The sequence below is a fragment of the Ictidomys tridecemlineatus genome, chromosome 11, assembly GCF_052094955.1.
Source record: "Ictidomys tridecemlineatus isolate mIctTri1 chromosome 11, mIctTri1.hap1, whole genome shotgun sequence".
Lineage (NCBI taxonomy): Eukaryota > Metazoa > Chordata > Mammalia > Rodentia > Sciuridae > Ictidomys > Ictidomys tridecemlineatus.
The window spans coordinates 127,237,135-127,255,466 of NC_135487.1; the positions used below are offsets into that span (position 1 = coordinate 127,237,135).

At 50.2% G+C, this 18,332-nt stretch overlaps 1 protein-coding gene and 1 non-coding gene across 5 annotated transcripts; one reads left to right on the top strand and one right to left on the bottom strand.

Annotated features, from left to right (window-relative positions):
* The first annotated feature begins 344 nt into the window (after window positions 1-344).
* On the top strand, window positions 345-7,351 carry Entrep3 (endosomal transmembrane epsin interactor 3). Of its 4 annotated transcripts, none has more exons than XM_005331341.3 (12): window positions 345-1,190; window positions 1,388-1,444; window positions 1,644-1,754; window positions 1,861-1,980; window positions 2,250-2,357; window positions 3,114-3,286; window positions 3,408-3,507; window positions 3,847-3,916; window positions 4,178-4,723; window positions 6,080-6,148; window positions 6,247-6,500; window positions 6,589-7,351. In XM_005331341.3, the coding sequence occupies exons 1-12, from the start codon at window positions 966-968 to the stop codon at window positions 6,760-6,762; spliced, it is 2,007 nt and encodes a 668-aa protein (XP_005331398.1). In that variant the 5' UTR covers window positions 345-965; the 3' UTR covers window positions 6,763-7,351. The 4 variants fall into 4 exon arrangements, with proteins under 4 accessions (XP_005331398.1, XP_077883554.1, XP_005331397.1 ...); XM_005331340.5 differs by having other exon boundaries at window positions 346-1,190; window positions 3,111-3,286; XM_078027428.1 differs by lacking the exon at window positions 1,388-1,444.
* Window positions 5,434-5,622, bottom strand: LOC120891110 (U2 spliceosomal RNA). The gene has a single exon (XR_005735531.1). It is a non-coding gene; the product is annotated as a U2 spliceosomal RNA (small nuclear RNA).
* Window positions 7,352-18,332: the final 10,981 nt, after the last annotated feature.

Below are 18,332 nucleotides of genomic sequence, written 5' to 3' on the forward strand. Positions count from 1 at the left end.
ATTTTAATGGGAATTAAGTCTTATAAAGAGTGGAGGGTACTGGGGGGAAACCGAAGCCTTCGCGCTCGGGAACGTCAAGGCTTGCGTGTCCCCTGGGAGCTGTCGGCCGGCCGGACAGGGCGGGGGCGTGGAGTCGCGCAAACACGGGGAGCCTGCTCCCCGCTCTCCACGAACCACGGGGGAAGAGGCCGCCGTCAGCCGCGGACACCGCAGCCCGCAGCCGGGACACGGGGTGGGGCACCACGTTAGCGACTCGGCCTGGGGCTGGGCCCGCCTCCGCCGGCCTCCCCACCCTCCCCGGGTCCCTAGTCCTGACTACAGTTCCCAGGGTGCACCGCGCGCCACGCCCCTCCACCGGCACCGGCCCCAGCCCCATCCCCCGCCCCTAGTGTCCGACCTGCTGCAGCCGAGCTGGGGGAGCGGAGCCTGGGGGGATGGGAGCGGGACCAGCGACCCGGGAGACAGCGGCACCGCGGCCTCTCCCCACCAGGCGGCCCCGGATCCTACTGGACATCCTGAGGGCGTACCGACTGCGCCTCTAGAGTCACCCCGCGACCACCCGTCCCCTCTTTAGACTTCTACCCGCCTCGCCTTTACCCTTCCCACCCATTCCTGGGCTCCGGACCGCCGCCCTCTCCTCTCTCTGGAACCGGCCCTTCTCGGCGCCCCTCTTCCCTAGGGAGATGCGATGAGCCGGTGCCCCCGCGCCCTCATTGCCGCCCCGGGCACAGTGCCCATCCTGTGCCCGTGGTGGGGAGGGAGCACCCCGAAGTCCCTCCGTGACGCCCCTCCCGTGGGCGCCCCCGCAGCTGGCGTCCCTGGGCGATGTCCCAGGGGACCCAGCCAGGGGGCGGGCTCGAGAGCGAGGGGGGTGGAGAGGAGAAAGAACCCGGCCTTGGGTGCCTCTGAGATGCTCCCAAGCGCCAGGGGGGGCCGAGCGAGGTGCAAGCAACCGGGCGGCAGGCATGATGCCCTCGCCTAGTGACTCCAGCCGCTCGCTAACCAGCCGGCCCAGCACTCGGGGCCTCACCCACCTCCGCCTCCATCGACCCTGGCTGCAGGCCCTTCTCACGCTGGGGCTGGCCCAGGTTCTCCTGGGTATCCTGGTGGTAACCTTCAGCATGGTGGCCTCCTCCGTCACCACCACTGAGAGCATCAAGAGGTCCTGCCCGTCTTGGGCTGGGTTCTCGGTGAGTTGGGTGCACAGTGGTTGGGTGGGGGAGGCTCCTTGGGCCCCACCCCTCCTCACCAGCTGCAAGCCCACATCCTCGCCTCTCCTCCCTCTCCTGGTCCTTTCCCTCCTTGCAGGGCTGGGTGCATCCTGTGGCGAGGGGCTCACCCAGGTGCCTCCCCTGCCAGGCTGAGCCTGTGCCCACTCTGTCCCCAGCTGGCGTTCTCCGGGGTGGTTGGCATTGTGTCCTGGAAGCGGCCATTCACTCTAGTGGTAGGTGCCAGGGTCCAATGCCCACCGGGAGGCAGGTGCCCAGCACCAGAGGGGATGCCCACTTACGCCCTCAGGAAGGGAATTGGCTCTCCAGTTGGTGCCAGGCAGGGATGAAGTGTCTGTGAAGGAGTGGCTCCATCCATGGTAGAGGGGTACTCATGAAGGTTCTAGACCTGAGTTGGCACTCTTTTTTCCCCAGATCTCCTTCTTCTCCTTGCTTTCGGTGCTCTGTGTCATGCTGAGCATGGCTGGCTCTGTTCTCTCCTGTAAAAATGCTCAGCTGGCCCGGGACTTCCGAGACTGCTCCATGGTGAGATTTGAGGAGGCAGAGCTGGAGAGAACTGATTGGGGGAGGTGTGCAGGATACCTGAGTTTGTCCTGACTCAGGCTGCCTCACCCTCCCCACTCCTACTCAGGAAGGAAAGGTCTGTGTGTGCTGTCCCTCTGATCCCCTACCTCGGCCCTGTCCAGAGTCAGGGCAGGAACTGAAAGTTGCCCCTAACTCCACTTGTGAAGAAGCCCGAGGTGCCCTCAAGGTGAGCATGCACACCACCCCACTCCTCCAGCCCTCGCAGTTCCTTCTTCTGCCGTGTTTCTGGGTGTCATTCTTGCCTCCCCTCCTGAGGTTCTCACAGGGCCAGAATAGTTGGGATGTCTAATTTTTCAGTGCCGGGGATCAAACCCAGGGCGTTGAATATGCTAGGCAAACACTCTTCTCCTGAGCTACCTCCCCAGCCCTGAGAATTTGTGGGATTTACCACGCCCCAAGCCCTCACTCCCCTTCCCCTTTCTCTTCCCTTTCCAGAACCTACTCTTCAGTGTTTGTGGGCTCACCATTTGTGCCGCCATAATCTGTACTCTCTCTGCTATTGTCTGCTGCATCCAAATCTTCTCTCTGGACCTCGTGCATACGGTGAATGGGGAGCTAGGGCCAGGGCCAGGCAGGCATGGTGGGATCAGGGGCTTGTGAGACCAGGCTTGATGGGACAGTGGCCACAGGTCTAGCTTCTGAGTATTAGGAGCTACGGGTCACTGGCCATGATGATGATTGGAGGTATATTTAGGATGCCAAAGGGAGGGTGAAGGGGACAGATGGGAATGAGTTAAGTACCTGATGCCTATCTGACCAGAAGAGGGGGCTTTAGAGTGCAAGCCTGGGAGGGGTGGAGTCAACAAGGTCCTAGATGGAAATGGGGAAAAATAAAAGACAGTTCTGTAGCAGTGGAGAACAGATGGTGATTCTAGAAATGAGGCCATAAAGAGGAGGAATTTTCGTCAGGCATTCCTGTGGTCCCAGCTAGCTGGGAGGCTGAGGCAGGAAGATTGCAAGTTCAAGGCCAGCCTGTGCAACACAGCAAGACCTTATCTCAAAATAAAATAAAAAGGGTTGGAGATCTAGCTTAGCGGTAGAGCACTTGCCTGGTACATGCCAGGCTCTGGGTTCCATAACTATACCATGAAAAAAAAAATTCTAGGTGGGCAGGGCCAGAGGTGGAGGTTCAGGGTGGGAGCAGGGTTAAGGAGGAGCTTCTCTTGGGTAAGGGAGGAGCCTGAAGTGGAGTTTCTTGGAGGGGGCAGGACCATAAAAACAAGGTGGAGAGGAATTCTGGCCAAAGAGGTTATTCCCCAAAACTAGGCTCACTGACCTACTTGGCTTGCTCCACAGCAGCTGGCCCCTGAGCGCTCTGTCTCAGGCCCCCTGGGGCCTCTGGCCTGTGCATCCTCGCCTCCAGCCCCTCTCCTACACACCATGCTGGACTTGGAGGAATTTGTACCACCTGTGCCCCCACCACCCTACTATCCTCCAGAGTATACCTGCAGCTCAGAAACAGATGCACAGAGGTGAGGTCCTGCTGGGAAAATTGAGGAAGGGTTCTGGGGTTGGGCCTGGATTGGTGGGGGAGGGATCTTCATGGAGTAGGAGTTACTTTCCAGGCATTGATCCTCTTCCTTATCCTACCAGCATCACGTACAATGGCTCCATGGACAGTCCAGTACCTTTGTACCCTACTGATTGTCCCCCTTCATATGAGGCCGTCATGGGACTACGAGGAGACAGCCAGGTGAGAGCAGGATTTGGTGCAGTCTGGGAAGCCAAGAACAGAGCCTGGTAAGCTGAGCAAGTTGTAGGTGATGGTTAAGGATAATAATAGTTCTCAAGATCATTAAGCACTACCACATCTACTGTCATCTTTGATCTTCCCCAGGGCCTGGTGAGATGGGTAGGTTAGGAACTTGTATTTCTATAGTACAGATGTAGAAAGTGAGGCCCACTTCAATTAAGTGACTTGTACAAAGTGACAAAGCTAGTCCAGAATCTACTTCTCCCAGAGCTCTGTCCAGGCATGGAAGAGGCCATGCCAGCATGAGGGGCTGACCCTTGGCCCTTGTGTCTTCTACAGGCTACTCTGTTTGATCCTCAGCTTCATGATGGCTCCTGTATCTGTGAGCGTGTGGCCTCCATTGTAGACGGTGAGCAGAGTCAAGAGGGGTGGGTAGGGGTAGGGCGGCCAAGGACAGCATGGCTGGGTGGGAGCAAAAGGAGGGGACTCTGGCTGAGCTGATGACTTAGGGATAAATGAGGGCTGTGGCTTCTTGGAACCCTGGACCTGTCTGTCTCCTCTGAGATACTGCTGGAGGCACAGTGGCCCTTGGAAGGCTGGGCTTGGGAGAAGAGGACTGTCTGCCTGGGCCCGGACACCTGGTGCTATCAGTGCCTCCTGCTGCCCACAGTGTCCATGGACAGTGGGTCTCTGGTGCTGTCAGCCATCGGTGACCTCCCGGGCGGCTCTAGCCCTTCAGAGGACTCGTGCCTGCTGGAGCTGCAGGGCTCCGTGCGCTCCGTCGACTACGTGCTCTTCCGCTCCATCCAGCGCAGCCGCGCGGGCTACTGCCTCAGCCTGGACTGCGGCCTGCGAGGCCCCTTCGAGGACAGCCCCCTGCCTCGGCGGCCCCCACGGGCTGCCCGCTCCTATTCCTGCTCTGCCCCGGAGGCCCCACCCGCCCTGGGTGCCCCAACGACAGCCCGCAGCTGCCACCGGCTGGAGGGCTGGCCACCCTGGGTGGGACCCTGCTTCCCCGAGCTGAGACGACGGGTCCCCCGGGGAGGCAGCCGCCCAGCAGCGGCCCCTCCCACGCGAGCCCCCACTCGCCGCTTCAGCGATAGCTCAGGTTCCCTCACCCCACCGGGGCACCGGCCTCCTCATCCGGCTCCCCCGCCACCGCTGCTGCTGCCACGGTCCCACAGCGACCCGGGCATCACCACCTCCAGCGACACTGGTGAGCCTTCCCTTCCAACTCTGCCACTGAGGGGAGGATAGGCACTGGGATTCGAAGGCCAATTATGCCCACCAGGACTTGGGACCTTTTGAGGTCCCTGCGGAAAAAGAAAGGATGCTCTTGCAATACTCCCCCCACCCCCTGTGTCGCGGGTTGAGCCCAGGCATGCTTTACCACTGAGCTGCACCCCCGGCCCTTTTGTCTAATTTTGAGACAGAGTCTCACTAAATTGCCTAAGCTGGCCTTGAATCTGTGACCCTCCTGCCTCAACCTCCCAAGTAGTGGGATCACAGTGGGTAGGCCAGCTGCAGTACGCTCCTCTGGTACTCCCTCCCCAGGGACAAAGCTTCCACAGATTCTTGGCTAAAGTGGAGGCCCTTATTTTTTCCCCTCTCAGTAGTGGGGATCCAGCCCAGGGCCTCACACTCACCAGCAAGCACACTACCACACAGCTACACCCCAGCATCTGACTTTTTTTTTTTTTTTTTTTCCCATACTGGGGATTGATCCCAGGAGCATTTTGTTTCTGAGCTGCATTCCCAGCCCCTTTTAAATTTTATTTGGAAATTGGGTCTTGCTTAATCACCAAGGCTAGTCTGGGGCTTTTGATCCTCCTGCCTCAGCTTTCCCAGTAGCTGATATTACAGGGAACATTATGCCACCACACCCAGCTGGTACTTGTTTTTGTTGTTGTTTTTAAATCTCCCTGAAGGGGGTGCACCATTCCTAGAGGGACTGCAATACCGGGTCGATGTGCAGAGTGGAGAGAGCAAGCTCCTCTTCCATCTCCGACTCCCCAAATCCATTTACTATATCATCCTCAAGTAGAAGACCTATCAGGTAGTAAGGTGACAGGAACCATACTACACTTGGTCTTAGCCAAAAAGCAGAGAATCAATGACTAGTTCCATGGTTCCCAAGTTTGGGCTGCTTACCTAATCTCTACAAACCTCAGTTTCTCACCTGTAAAACAGGCGTGATCACAGTATCTCAACCAGAAGTGCTATGGAGTGGCTGAGAAAGGAGACAGAGGAAGTGGCCTTTGGCCACGCCACACTGATCTGGGAAGCTCAGCAGGACTAGGCCTAGTTAGTACTCAGAAGGCAGATGATGCAGGTGAACAGCACTAGTTCAGGAATGACTCTGCTATGAGGTGCTGCAGCCTCGAATGACAACACTGTCATCCGGTCTTTGTGCACCGTCCCATCTAGTTTCTGGCAGAAGTGGGCAGAGATGATGATCTCTTGATTGGAGATGGAGATAGGAGCCATTCGAGCTCTCTGAGTTCTCACAGGAGTGGAGAAGTGGTGGGTGTATCCACAGAGCGCCCTCATTTACTCCTTGTTCCTCCCCCAGCTGACTTCAGGGACCTTTATACCAAAGTGCTTGAGGAAGAAGCTGCCTCTGTTTCCTCTGCAGATACAGGTCAGGCGTGCGGTTGGCAACTGGGAGGTGGGGATGAGGGGCTGACTGTCGGGCCCTCTCTGTTCCCTGCATAGCCCAGTCTCTTCTCCTCTCTGCAGGGCTCTGCTCTGAAGCCTGCCTCTTCCGCCTCGCCCGCTGCCCTTCCCCCAAGCTGCTGCGTGCCCGCTCAGCTGAGAAACGGCGCCCTGTGCCCACCTTCCAGAAGGTCCCCCTCCCCTCAGGCCCTGCACCTGCTCACTCTCTGGGAGACCTAAAAGGAAGCTGGCCAGGCCGGGGCCTGGTCACTCGTTTCCTCCAGATGTCCAGGAAATCCCCAGACCCCACGGGCACTGGAGCTCATGGACATAAGCAGGTACGTGAGGGGAGCCAGGAAAGATCCCTGAAAAGCCTGAAGCACCAGGTTGAGCCATACTGATGCCCTGCCCTGTGTCCCTCTCCAGGTGCCCCGGAGCCCATGGGGCCGGCCAGGCCGAGAAAGCCTCCACCTCCGCAGCTGTGGTGACCTGAGCTCTGGCTCCTCTCTGCGGCGCCTCCTGTCTGGCCGGAGGCTGGAGCGTGGGACGCGCCCCCACAGCCTCAGCCTCAACGGGGGCAGCAGGGAGACTGGGCTCTGACCTGGGTTTCCTGTTACACTGAACAGATCCAGATGAATACTGGGGCCACAGGTACCAGCTGGTCAGGACCAGCAGCCCCCAGCACCCTCTTGCATTGGCTGGCACACACACACACACACAATAAAAAAACAAAAACCCGCTATATATATCCCCAGAAGTGTCTCTTTCCCTCTACCTTTGGGGCTCTGCTGCTTGCCTCTGCCCCTTTGGACTGGGAGAGCTTCTGTCCTGTGCTGCATGGGTATTCGGGCTGTCAGGGGGATGCCCCTGCTTACAGCATCGGAGGAGGAAAATTAATACACTCACTCCAGCTCCAGAGTGACTGATTCTCAGGGGCACTCTGTCAGGGAAAAAATGTGTCCTGGGTGTTTAGGTGGAGGGGAATCTGTGCCTGTGTGATGGGGTGATGAGGTGGGCAACGAAGAGCCAGAAATCTAGGTGACCTCTCAGCTCTGCCACCTCTAGCTGCATGACCTTGGGCAAGTTACTTAACCTCAATTGCCTGATCCATAAGACATTGTGAAGATGAATGTTTGTAAAGCTCTTAACACACAAAGTAAGCCTTCAATAAATTTCAATTTCCCCCTTCTCTCTTGGACCTTTTTTTCTTTTTTTTAAGATAGGATGGGATCTTGCTAAGTTGCTGAGGCTGGCAACCAACTTGTAACTCTCCTGCCCACTCTCTGGAGTAGCAGGCATTCTAGCCACTTGCCGTGCCCCTGTGCCCATCTTTTCCTAGACTTCTCTAATCATCAGTGAAACTTAGCCTTGAATTTTCTTAAATATGAGATATTAGGACATTTCCAGAAACCTTATTGTATCTCTGCTCATTTTGATAGCAAAAGGGTTTTGTTTTTTTTTTTTTTTCCTTTTTATGTACTAGGGATTGAAACCAGGGAGCTTAACCACTGAGCTACATCCCCAGCCCTTTTAATTTTTTAAAAGTTTGAGACAGGCCAGGTGTGTTGGACCATGCCTGTAATCCCAGTGGCTGGAGACAAGAGAATCGTGAGTTCAAAGGCAGTCTCAGCAACAGTGAGGCGCTTAGCAACTCAGTGAGACCCTGTCTCTAAATAAAATACAAAATAGAGCTGGGGATGTGGCTCAGAAATTGAGGGCCCTGAGATAGGGGCTTGCTAAGTTGCTGAGGCTGACCTCAGACTTGGAATCTTCCTGCCTCAGGCTCCCGAGTTGATGGGATTACAGGCTAGTGCTTCATGCCCAGCACTAAAAGTGTTTCTATCTTACTTGTTCCCATTCAAACACCCATTCTCCCTATCTACTTCCAGAAGGCTGCTTTCCCTACCTCTCTCCAGCTACTGTTCCCTGCTTACCCCACACCTTACGGGGCATGGACTAGGAGGGCTTTATCACTGAGCTCCAGCCCCAGCCTTTTTTATTTTTTATGTCTTTTTTGTTACTGGGGATTGAACTCACAGATACTTTGCCATCCCTAGTTCTTTCTATTTATTAATTTACTTTGAGATGATCTTGCTAAGTTGCTGAGGCTGTTCTTGAACTTGGGGATCCTCCTGCTTCAGCTTCTTGAGCAGCTGGGATTACAGGTAGGTACCACTGGACCAATCTTAGCCACTGCTCTTGACAAAGTTTTCATCAATCATTTCTCTGCCTCTTTAAGCAGCAATTAACCCAAATAATCAGCATTTTTTCTTCTAGAAGTTTTCCCTTTTTTGACTTTGAAAACATCACATTCTCCTATTTTCCCTCCTACTTTACCAGCTTTTATACCTCTGCTGGACTGATTCTACCTCCCTCTTTCTGTAAATTCCCCTATTAAGGTCCATGTCATGTTAAAGTGTAACTCTAGCTTTGACCTCTCTGTGAGCTCCTACCTCCAACTTGACATCTCTTGCTTGAGCACAACAGAATTTGGGGTACCCACCCCACCACTTGCTCTTCTACTATTTCCATCTCAATAAACTGCACCACTATTGCCCAAATGCACATTCCTAAGGAATCATCCTGACTTCCCTCACTCAACACACCAATCCTATCCCAAATTCATCAAAGTCTCACTATCTCTCCAGCTACCTAGTTCGGGCCACAACCACCTCTGAATCAATCTATTTCCACTCTTTATCAAAGTGACAGTAAATCACATCACATCAAAGCTCTTCCTGTATCTACTGGCTTCCCATTGTATTTATAGTAATCTCCAAATTCTTTACTGAGACTGTGGTCAAGCACAACTGGTCCCACTCTCTGCTTCAGTCAAAATGCCTCCAAGGACCAGGAACCTTTTCTTTCCCCAGCATGAAATGCTCAACGCTGTGTCTGCAGCCTCACCTAATTCAAGTCCTATCTCACTCAACGCTGTGTCTGCAGCCTCACCTAATTCAAGTCCTATCTCCATTCACACCATCCCAATCTAGTTGGTAATCATTTTGCTATTGCTTTTTTGTGCTGGGGATTGAACCCAGGGCCTCAGCCATGGGAGTCAAAACTCTACCAGAGTTATACCCTCAGCCCTGCCATCTTGTTTTGAGCATGAGATTTATCATTAAAATTATCTTGTAAAAATACTAATCTCTATGTTATGGAATGAAGTGTTGCTGGATTCTAGAAATGAAAATAAAGCCAATATGTCTTTAAAATGAAATAAAACTATCTTTTTTGTTAATGTTTGTGTCCTCCCATAGAATATTAACTCCCAGCCAAGCTTGGTGATCTGCACCTATAAGGATAACAACTTTAGGGAGGCAGAGGCAGGAGTACCACAGATTCAATGATAGCCTCAGTAAGTTGGTGAGATGGTGTCTCAAAATTAGAAGTATAGGGGCTGGGGATGTGGCTCAGGCGGTAGCGCGCCCGTCTGGCATGCGTGCGGCCCAGGTTCGATCCTCAGCACCACATACCAACAAAGATGTTGTGTCCGCAGAGAACTAGAAAATAAATATTAAAAATTCTCTCTCTCTCTCCTCTCTCTCTCTTTAAAAAAAAAAAAAATTAGAAGTATAGGACTGGGGACATAGCTCAGCTGGTAGAGTGCTTGCCCCGCATGCACAAGGCCCTGGGTTCAATCCCCAGCACCACAAAACAAATAAAAAATAAAGAAAGAAAGAAAGTAAAAAGGACTGGGGATGTAGCTTAGCTGTAGAGCAACCCTGAGTTCCATCACCAGTACCAAAAATAAATAAATAAATAAGATTATAAATGCTCAAGAGCAGAGCTTGCTCATGGCATGGGGTCCAACACATAGTAGGTCTGCAACAAACACTCCTTAAATTTCTAAAGTGGCGCAATCGGAGGCCCTGTAGACAGCTTCAGCACACTGATGGTGGGGACCACACTGTGCCCTCTAGGAAGGGGAAGGAGGATGGAGCGGCACTACCCAGAGATGGCGTCAGACTGCAAGGCTTCTTGAATAATTCACCGTCACAACAATGCAGCCTCCGTAAGGGTTGAAGCACGGCCATCACAAAATGAGGCAGGAGGAGGTGGACACTGGGGTTCTCGCAGCTTCAGGGTACTGAATGTTCTCCACCCTCGGGCTCCCTAAGGAGTAAACTCGGGAAACCTTGCTCAGCTCGGGCGAAGGGGAGTCGGTGCGAATTCAACCCGCCCCACCCTTGACCCGCCGGTCGGCGGGTGGACGTCGCGCGCCTGCGTGGTGCTCCCTTCCGCGCACTCATTCCTACGGTGTAAATCATGAATACCCTTGCGCTGTATCCGGACCACGGTTGACCAGTGCAAACTGTCCATCCCAAGGACAGACCAATGAAAAGTGGGGACGGGCTCTGGGCCCGCCTCCGGGGTGGAACAGGCCCCGCCCCGCCCGCCTGGTAGTCTGGCGACTGCGCGTCCCGTTGGCGTCTGCAGGCTGCAGCGAGCTTTCCCTCGGCCTCCGGGTGGGGCTGCTGTTTCGCCTTGCGAACAGCAGATGTTGCATCCTTAGAGTTTTAACTGCCCTTCTTGCGTTTGAACTTAACCTTTTCATCATCACTGTTATTATTTTTTGGGGACCTTTATTTTATTCATTTACTTTTATGTGGTGCAGAGCATCTAACCCAGGGAGGGCCTCGCACATGCCAGGCGAGCGCTCTACCACTGAGCCCCAGCCTCAGCCCATCACTGTTATTACTAATTGTAGAGATAGTTGTTTTTTATAAATAAAGAAGAGACGAGGGGGCTGGGGCAGTGGTAGAGCGCTCGCCTAGCACGTGTGAGGCCCTGGGTTCAATCCTCAGCACCACATAAAAATAAATGAATAAATGAATAAACAAAATAGAGGTATTGTGTCCATCTACAACTGAAAGAGAGAGAGAGAGAGAGATCCTTCCTTAAAAAGGGAGATAATATTTCTTCTTTTTATTTTTATTTTTTTAAAATATTTGTTTTTCAGTTTTCGACGGACACAACATCTTTATTTTTATGTGGTGCTGAGGATCCAACCCAGCACCCCGCACATGCCAGGCTAGCGCGTTACCGCTTGAGCCACATCCCCAGCCCTATTTCTTCTTTTTTAAAGACGCTAAAACAAATCCTTCTCGCGCTTTTTGAGGGGTAGAGTCGGAAGAAGGCTATATGTTTTGCATTCTTCAATCATTCCACAAACGTTCGCTGAGTGTAGGACCCAGGAACTGTGCTAAGCATTGGAGAGCAGGAAACCAGCACAGATTGATCCCTACCTCACCGGGCTCATACACCGATAGGCCAGTGGACAGACGAATGAGTATGTCTTTCTTTTATGAGCTGGCGCTTTGCCTGATATTAAATTGTTTGTACAGTTGATTACAACTGTGGTAAGACAAAGGAGATGGGAAGGCTCGGAGCAGCTGTTACAGGAGAGATGGGAAGATGAGGCAGAATTTCTTGGAGGAAGTAACATCGGAGGTGCATTAAGGAGGCTAAGTGAAGTGGAAGCCGGTGCATGATGAAGGAAGAGCCTTTGCTATGATTCAGAGAGAAAGGATGGAGAGCCAGGGACAAGTGGGTGGCAAGTTGTTATTGGATGCTGGTCTTCCTCTGCACTTGCTCCCTCCAGTCCAGTTTCTATACAGCAGCCAAAGTAATCTTTTAAAAATATAAATCTCATCTTGTCAGTTCCCTGCACCAAACGCTTCAATGAATTTCCATCTTAGAACAGAATTGAACCAGCCAGGTGGTGCACACCTGTAATCCCAAGGACTCCAGAGGCAGAGGCGGAGGCCAGCCTGGGCAACTTAGCAAGGCCCTCAGCACCTCTAAATAAAGAAGTAAAATGAACTGGGGATGCAGCTCAGTGGTAAGCACTCCTGGGTTCAATCCTCAACAAAAACAAAACAAACAAACAAAAAACAGAATTGAAACTCTGCTGTGGCCACCAAGTCCCTTCAGAATCTGACTCTTCTGCTTCTACAATCTCAACTTTTTACCACTACCCCTCCCACTTCCACAACTCCAACCTCTTCTTCAATTTATTTTTCTTCCTGTCAGTACCCAAATTGTGTGTGTGTGTGTGTGTGTGTGTGTGTGTGTGTGTGTGTGTGTGTTACTGCCGCCACTAGAATATAAGCCCCATAAGGCTGGGAAGGTTGTCATTTTATTCATTGCCATATCCTCAGAATCTAGAACCATGCTTGGCACATAAGTAGATTCCCAGTTAATATTTGTTCAGTGTTTGAATTGGAGCGCGCATAGCAAGGGTGCCTAACTCAGGCAGAGGAGTGAGGAAATGGGACTGATCATGCTAGTGAGGCTGAGGACTTAATGATGAATAGTCATTCACCTTTTTTCCAAAAGGGAGGAAGGGCCAGATGCGGTGAGACAAGGCTGTTCTCCCACCACCTCAAAAGCCTGAGGTAGGAGGATTGCAAGTTCAAGACCAATCTCAGCCATTTAGCGAGGCCCTAAAAACTTAGTAGGACCCTGTCCCACAATTTAAAGAAGAAAGAGGAGGAGGAGGAGAAGGAGGAGGAGGAGGAGGAGGAGAGGAGGAGGAGGAAAAAGGGCTGGGAATGTGGCTCAATAGTTATATATCCCTGGGTTCAATCCCTAATACCAGAAAAAAAAAAAAAAAGGAGGAAGAATAAAATGTTCAGGTCAGAGGCAACAGCAGACAAGATAGAATGTGTCCTCTTGATGGTAGACAAGGGGACTGGAGCATACGGTGTAAGTGAAGAAGTGAGAAACAAGGGGGGGCAAAGACGCCAGCCCCCAGAGGACCTTTTTTTTTTTTTTAATACAGGGGATTGAACCCAATACCAACTTGACGATTGAGGATTGAACCCAGGGGCACTTTACCACTGAACCGCATTTCCAGCCCTTTTCATTTTTATTTTGAGATAGGGTCTCTCAAAGTTGCTTAGGGCCTCACCAAGTTGCTGAGACTGGCCTCAAATTTATGACTGCCCTGCCTCAGCCTCCCGAATTGTTGGGATTACAGGTGTGTACCACCATACCTGGCTTCCCATAAATGCACCCCCCTTTTTAGCGGGTACCTGGGATGGAACCCAGGGGCTCTTAAACACTGAACCACATCCCCAAGCCTTTTTTATATTTTATTTAGAGACAGGGTCTCACTGAGTTGCTTAGGATCTTGCTAAATTGCTGAGGCTGGCTGTGAACTCAAGATCCTCCTGCCCCAGACTTCCAAGCCACTGGGATTACAGGAGGGCACCATCACGCCTGGCCTCCCATAACCCTCTTACAGGGTTTGAGGGGGTGTGGAGCAAAAGGTTTTAGAAGGGAAAATTGTAGCCTCGGGATTTGGGTATTAGTTCCTTCCTTCCTTCTTCTTCCTTCCTCCGTCTCTTTCCTCCGTCTCGGCCTTTGTGCCCTCCCCTCCTTCCCTACTTCCTTGATTTCTCTTTCTTCCCTCTTTCCTTCTTTCCTCTCTGTTCTCTTGTTTTCTCTCTGTTTTCCTCACCCTCTACCCCTGAGCTCCATCCTCAGCCCATCCATTTCTTCTGGAGAATAGTTTGGAGGGGAAAAGTAGAAATCAAAGGCAAGAAGGAGGCTTCAGAATTCTTTTTAAAAAAAATAATAATAATGCTGGGATGAGGATAAAGGGAGGAGGGGCAAAGTCAAGAATGAGCGCCACTCTCTGAAGGAAGGGCTCGGGTGGAGGGAGAGAACAGAGAGAGAGAGAACGGGTTTGGCTGGTGGAGATGCTCTCATGATGAGGGGTCTAAGAGATGCCCAAAAGAGAAGTCTAGCAGGCCAACTCAATGCAGAGAAGAGAGGACCCAGGGCAAAACCCCATGTAGCATGCACAGACAGAAGGAGGAGAAGCTTGCAAAGGAGAAGTGGGAGGAATCCAAACCCACAGAGTAGGGCTTCAAGAAGGGAGAAGTCAAGGGTCAACCGGGTTAAAAGTTTAGGTCACAAAGGGCAGAAGATTAGCAAGGAAGAGATCCTTGGTGACCTTGGCAAGATCCATTCTGGAGTGCAAGGGGTCCAGATGCTCTGCTCGTAGAGTGTGGAAAGTGTGAGAGAGGACACACCCAGTGTAGCCACACGCCGGATCACTTGGCTATACACAGTATTACACGCATCGTTTCCTGCAACCCTCATGAAAACCCTTGAGGACTAGGAAACCACGTCTAATAAGGAACAAGCAAGGATTTAAATGCTACATATCGTCATTCCAGTGTCCAAACTAAAACACCCTTCCACATTGCTTCTTCTTAAGGGGACAAGTGAGAAATGATGTTGGCCAGAGGGAACAAGGTTGGAGGTAGAGCTCTTGGATAGATGACTCCTTGGTACCAGGACTAGACTGGTTAAAGTGGGACCAGAACTCCATTATCAGGTCAGTCAAATTATTAAATTGTTGTTGTTGTTTGGGTTTGGTAAAGGGAACTTTACCACTTTACCACTGAGCTGCAGCCATCAGCCACAACATTTTTTTTTTTTTTTTTTTTTCTGAGACAGGGTCTTGCTAAGTTGCTGAGACTGGCCTTGAAAATGTGATCCTCCTACCTCAGCTTCCTGAATTGCTGGGATTACAGGCTTGTGCCCACCATCTTCTTGTTGCTTTATTTTTTGGCACTGGAGATTGAACCCAGAGTGCTATATTCCCAGTGCTTTTTTATATTTTATTTTGAAACAGGGTCTCACTAAGATGCCAAGGCTGGCCTCAAACCTTTGTTCTTCCTGCCTCAGCTTCCTGAGTGGCTGGGATTACAGGCATGTGCCATGGCCTGGCCAAATTATTTTTGTACTAATGCTTTTCACTTATATTTATTTCTCAGTTGTCCTCCCTTAGTCTTTAATTAAAATTTTTTCTGTGTTTTAAACCCAGGACATTACTCTACCACATAAACCCAGGACAATACTCTAGTTGTCTTTTGTTTTGTTTTTGGGGGGGTGCTGGGGACTGAACCTCATGCATGCTAGGCACATGTTTACCACACTAAGTTACACTCTGAAACCCCTCGCTGTCTTTTTAAAGCGCTGTACAAAGAAAAAAGAAGAAGATGGCCACCTGGTAAGCCCCTAGTTGCCCACAGTGAGGCCTAGGTGTTTGAGGTGAGGTGCCTCTGGCAGTGGTTCTCAGTCGCCCCCTAGGGGACATTTTGGAAATATATGTGTGCTTTCTTAGCTGAGGCTCTGGAGAATTTAGTGGATGGAGGTCAGGAAAGGCATTCTAAAATGTGCAGAACATTCCTGCACAGGGAAGGATTGTCCTTCATTCACTTGGTCTTGAAGTGTTCATCTTTTTTTTTTTAAATACATTTTTGGTTGCAGTTGAACACAAAATCTTTGGTGTTGAGGATCGAACCCAGGACCCCGCACATGCTAAACAAACACTCTCCCACTGAGCCACAACCCCAGCCCTTGAAGTATTCATGTTTACAATATATACAAACATAAAATCAAATATAAGTCCAGAGGATGATATTATATAACATTGTAGAAAAGTTGTTTTATTTTTGTGTGTGTGTGGTTTCTTTTTGCAGATCTGGGGATCAAACTCAGGCTTCATGCATGTAGAAAAGTTTTATTCTTATTCTTTAGGAAAACTCCAATCATTTAGAGGATCATTAAGGAGAAGGAATCTTAAATAAAACACACAATGCTCCTAAAAAGACAAAATTACAGGGGCTGGGGATGTGGCTCAAGCGGTAGCGCGCTCGCCTAGCATGCGTGCGGCCCAGGTTCGATCCTCAGCAGCACCACATACCAATAAAGATGTTGTGTCCACCGAGAACTAAGAAAAAATAAATAAATGTTAAAATTCTCTCTCTCTCTGTCCCCCTCTCTCACTCTCTCTTTAAAAAAAAAAAAAAAGCCTAAGGCTTAAGACTTTAAAAAAAAAAAAAAAGACAAAATTACAAATTTGTCCTTGAGGCATGGGCATGGAGGCCCACACCTCTAATCCCAGCTACCTAGGAAGCTGAGGCAGGAGAATACAAGTTTGAAGCCAACCTTTGCAATTTGGTAGGACCCAGTTTCAAAATAAAAAAAAATGAAAGAGGGCTGAGTACCAGGCATGGTAGGGTATGCCTGTAATCCCAGTGGCTTGGGAGGTAGAGGCAGGAGGATTGCAGGTTCAAAGCCAGCCTCAGCAACTTAGCAAGATCATCCTAAGCAACTTAGCAAGACCCTTTCTCCAAATAAAATGCCAAAAAGGGCTGGGGATGTGGCTTACTGATAAAGCACCCCTGGCTTGCATTCCCAGGACTGGAAAAAAAATGTAAAATTATGACAAATTTACTTGTGATCCAATTGGCTTTTGTGTGTGATTTATAATGAGAGCAGCCCTCCAATCTACAAAACAGAATGGGAGGCTTCACTAGGCAACAGCATAACAGAGGGATTTGTAAGGGGAAGACAAGAAAACAACCAAACAACTCTGAACAGAGACAGAGTAGTTAACGTCAGGTTACTTTTTGGTAAGGGTTAAAGCAGAGGGCTTCCTTATTTTGTGACTCTACACTGAAATCTCCCGTTTTCAGGAAAAGCTGGCGTGTTATGGGATCTATCACTCTTGAAGTTTCATTTTGATTATGTGTCATTTCGTATGAATAAATCCATTTTGGCTTGGTCTAATCTGTTGGGAACTACTCCAGGGCCTCAGGGTCTCAGTCCAAAACAATGTCCTCCCATAATTTTGTTTAACAGTCCATATTATAACTATCTCTCTTTACTTAGAAAATAAAATAGAACTGTAATCCCAGCTACTTGGGTGGCTGAGGCAGGAGGATTGTAAATTCAAAATCAGCCTGAAGCCGGGCCCGGTAGTGGTACATGCCTGTAATCCTAGTGGCTAGAGAGGCCGAGGCAGGAGGATCACAAGTTTAAAGTTAGCCTCAGCAATTTAGTGAAGCTGTGAGCAACTATCTCAAAACTTTTTCAAAAGGGCTGGGGATGTGGCTCAGTAGCTCCGTGCCCCTGGGTGGTTCAATCCCTGGCACCAAAAAAAAGAGTCAAATAAAATAAAAATGATCCTATCTCAAAACTTTTCAAAAGAGCTGGGGCTATTGCTCAATAATAGAGTACCCTGGCTTCAATTCTCAGTACCAGAAAAAATAACATAAGAATACCTCAAGGACAAATCACATTATTAGAGAAATTTGAAAGAAGTGGTGGAATCACCCTGGGAAAAGTTTACAATTTGTAAGGATGATAAGAAGAAACAATTCCGGGCACAGGGCTCCTGTGACAGAATGGCCCCAGGTTCAATTCCCTGGGTTAAGGAAGGAAGGAAGGGAGGGAGGGAGGGAGGAAGGAGAAACAGAAGATTCAAACTTGGCCTGTAGAGAGGGGAGGAGACTCCAAACCCAACTGGACAGACAAGGGGAGATGGAGAATGAACTTGATAAATATGCCAGCAGTGGGGCTGGGGATTATAGCTCATGGGTAGCAGCATGCTTACTGCTCATGTGAAAAGTTAGCCAATTTTTTTTTTTCCTTTTTCTTTTGTGGAATGAATGAAATGGAAGGAAGGAAGTTACCTGCCCTCCTGAGAACAAGTCCTGAGCAATACTTCCTGGAAAAGCAGGAAGTCTGAAAGAGGTGGATACTGCCCTAGTCACGCAGGTAGTTCAGTTCAATTCAGGGACTTGGCAACCATCCCTGTGCCAGGCAGTCTACAAGGATATGAAGCCACCTAGAATGAGTAAGGCATTTCCTTCAAGGAATTCGAGTTCCTTCCATAAACACAGGCCTACCTTGTTACAACATTTCGTGCCAAGCAGTGTACTAGATATATATTATCACATTCAACCTCACAATAATCCTATCAGGCAGCAGTTATCACTCCCCTTTTATAGACAAGAAACAGGTTTAAGGTGACTAAGTAGTTTACTGCCAGCATTAATGGCAGAGCCAGGATTCAAACCCTGCTCATCTCACAGAACTATACTTACAGATACAGAAGCTAGGAGAGGAAATGATGAGCCTTGGAAAGGCTTCAGTGAGATAATTAAAAAAAAAACAAAAAACCACTCATATAACAAATAAGTAGTTCCCAGTACCTACTAAGCCCCAGGCACTGGGCTTATCTCACTGACTCTGTGAATGAGACAGTGGTATTGCCTCCATTTACAGGTGAGGAAACTCAGAGAGCTGGGGTTAGCCAGGTGGTATTACATGTGTCACTGCCACTAAGACGATTTGATGTG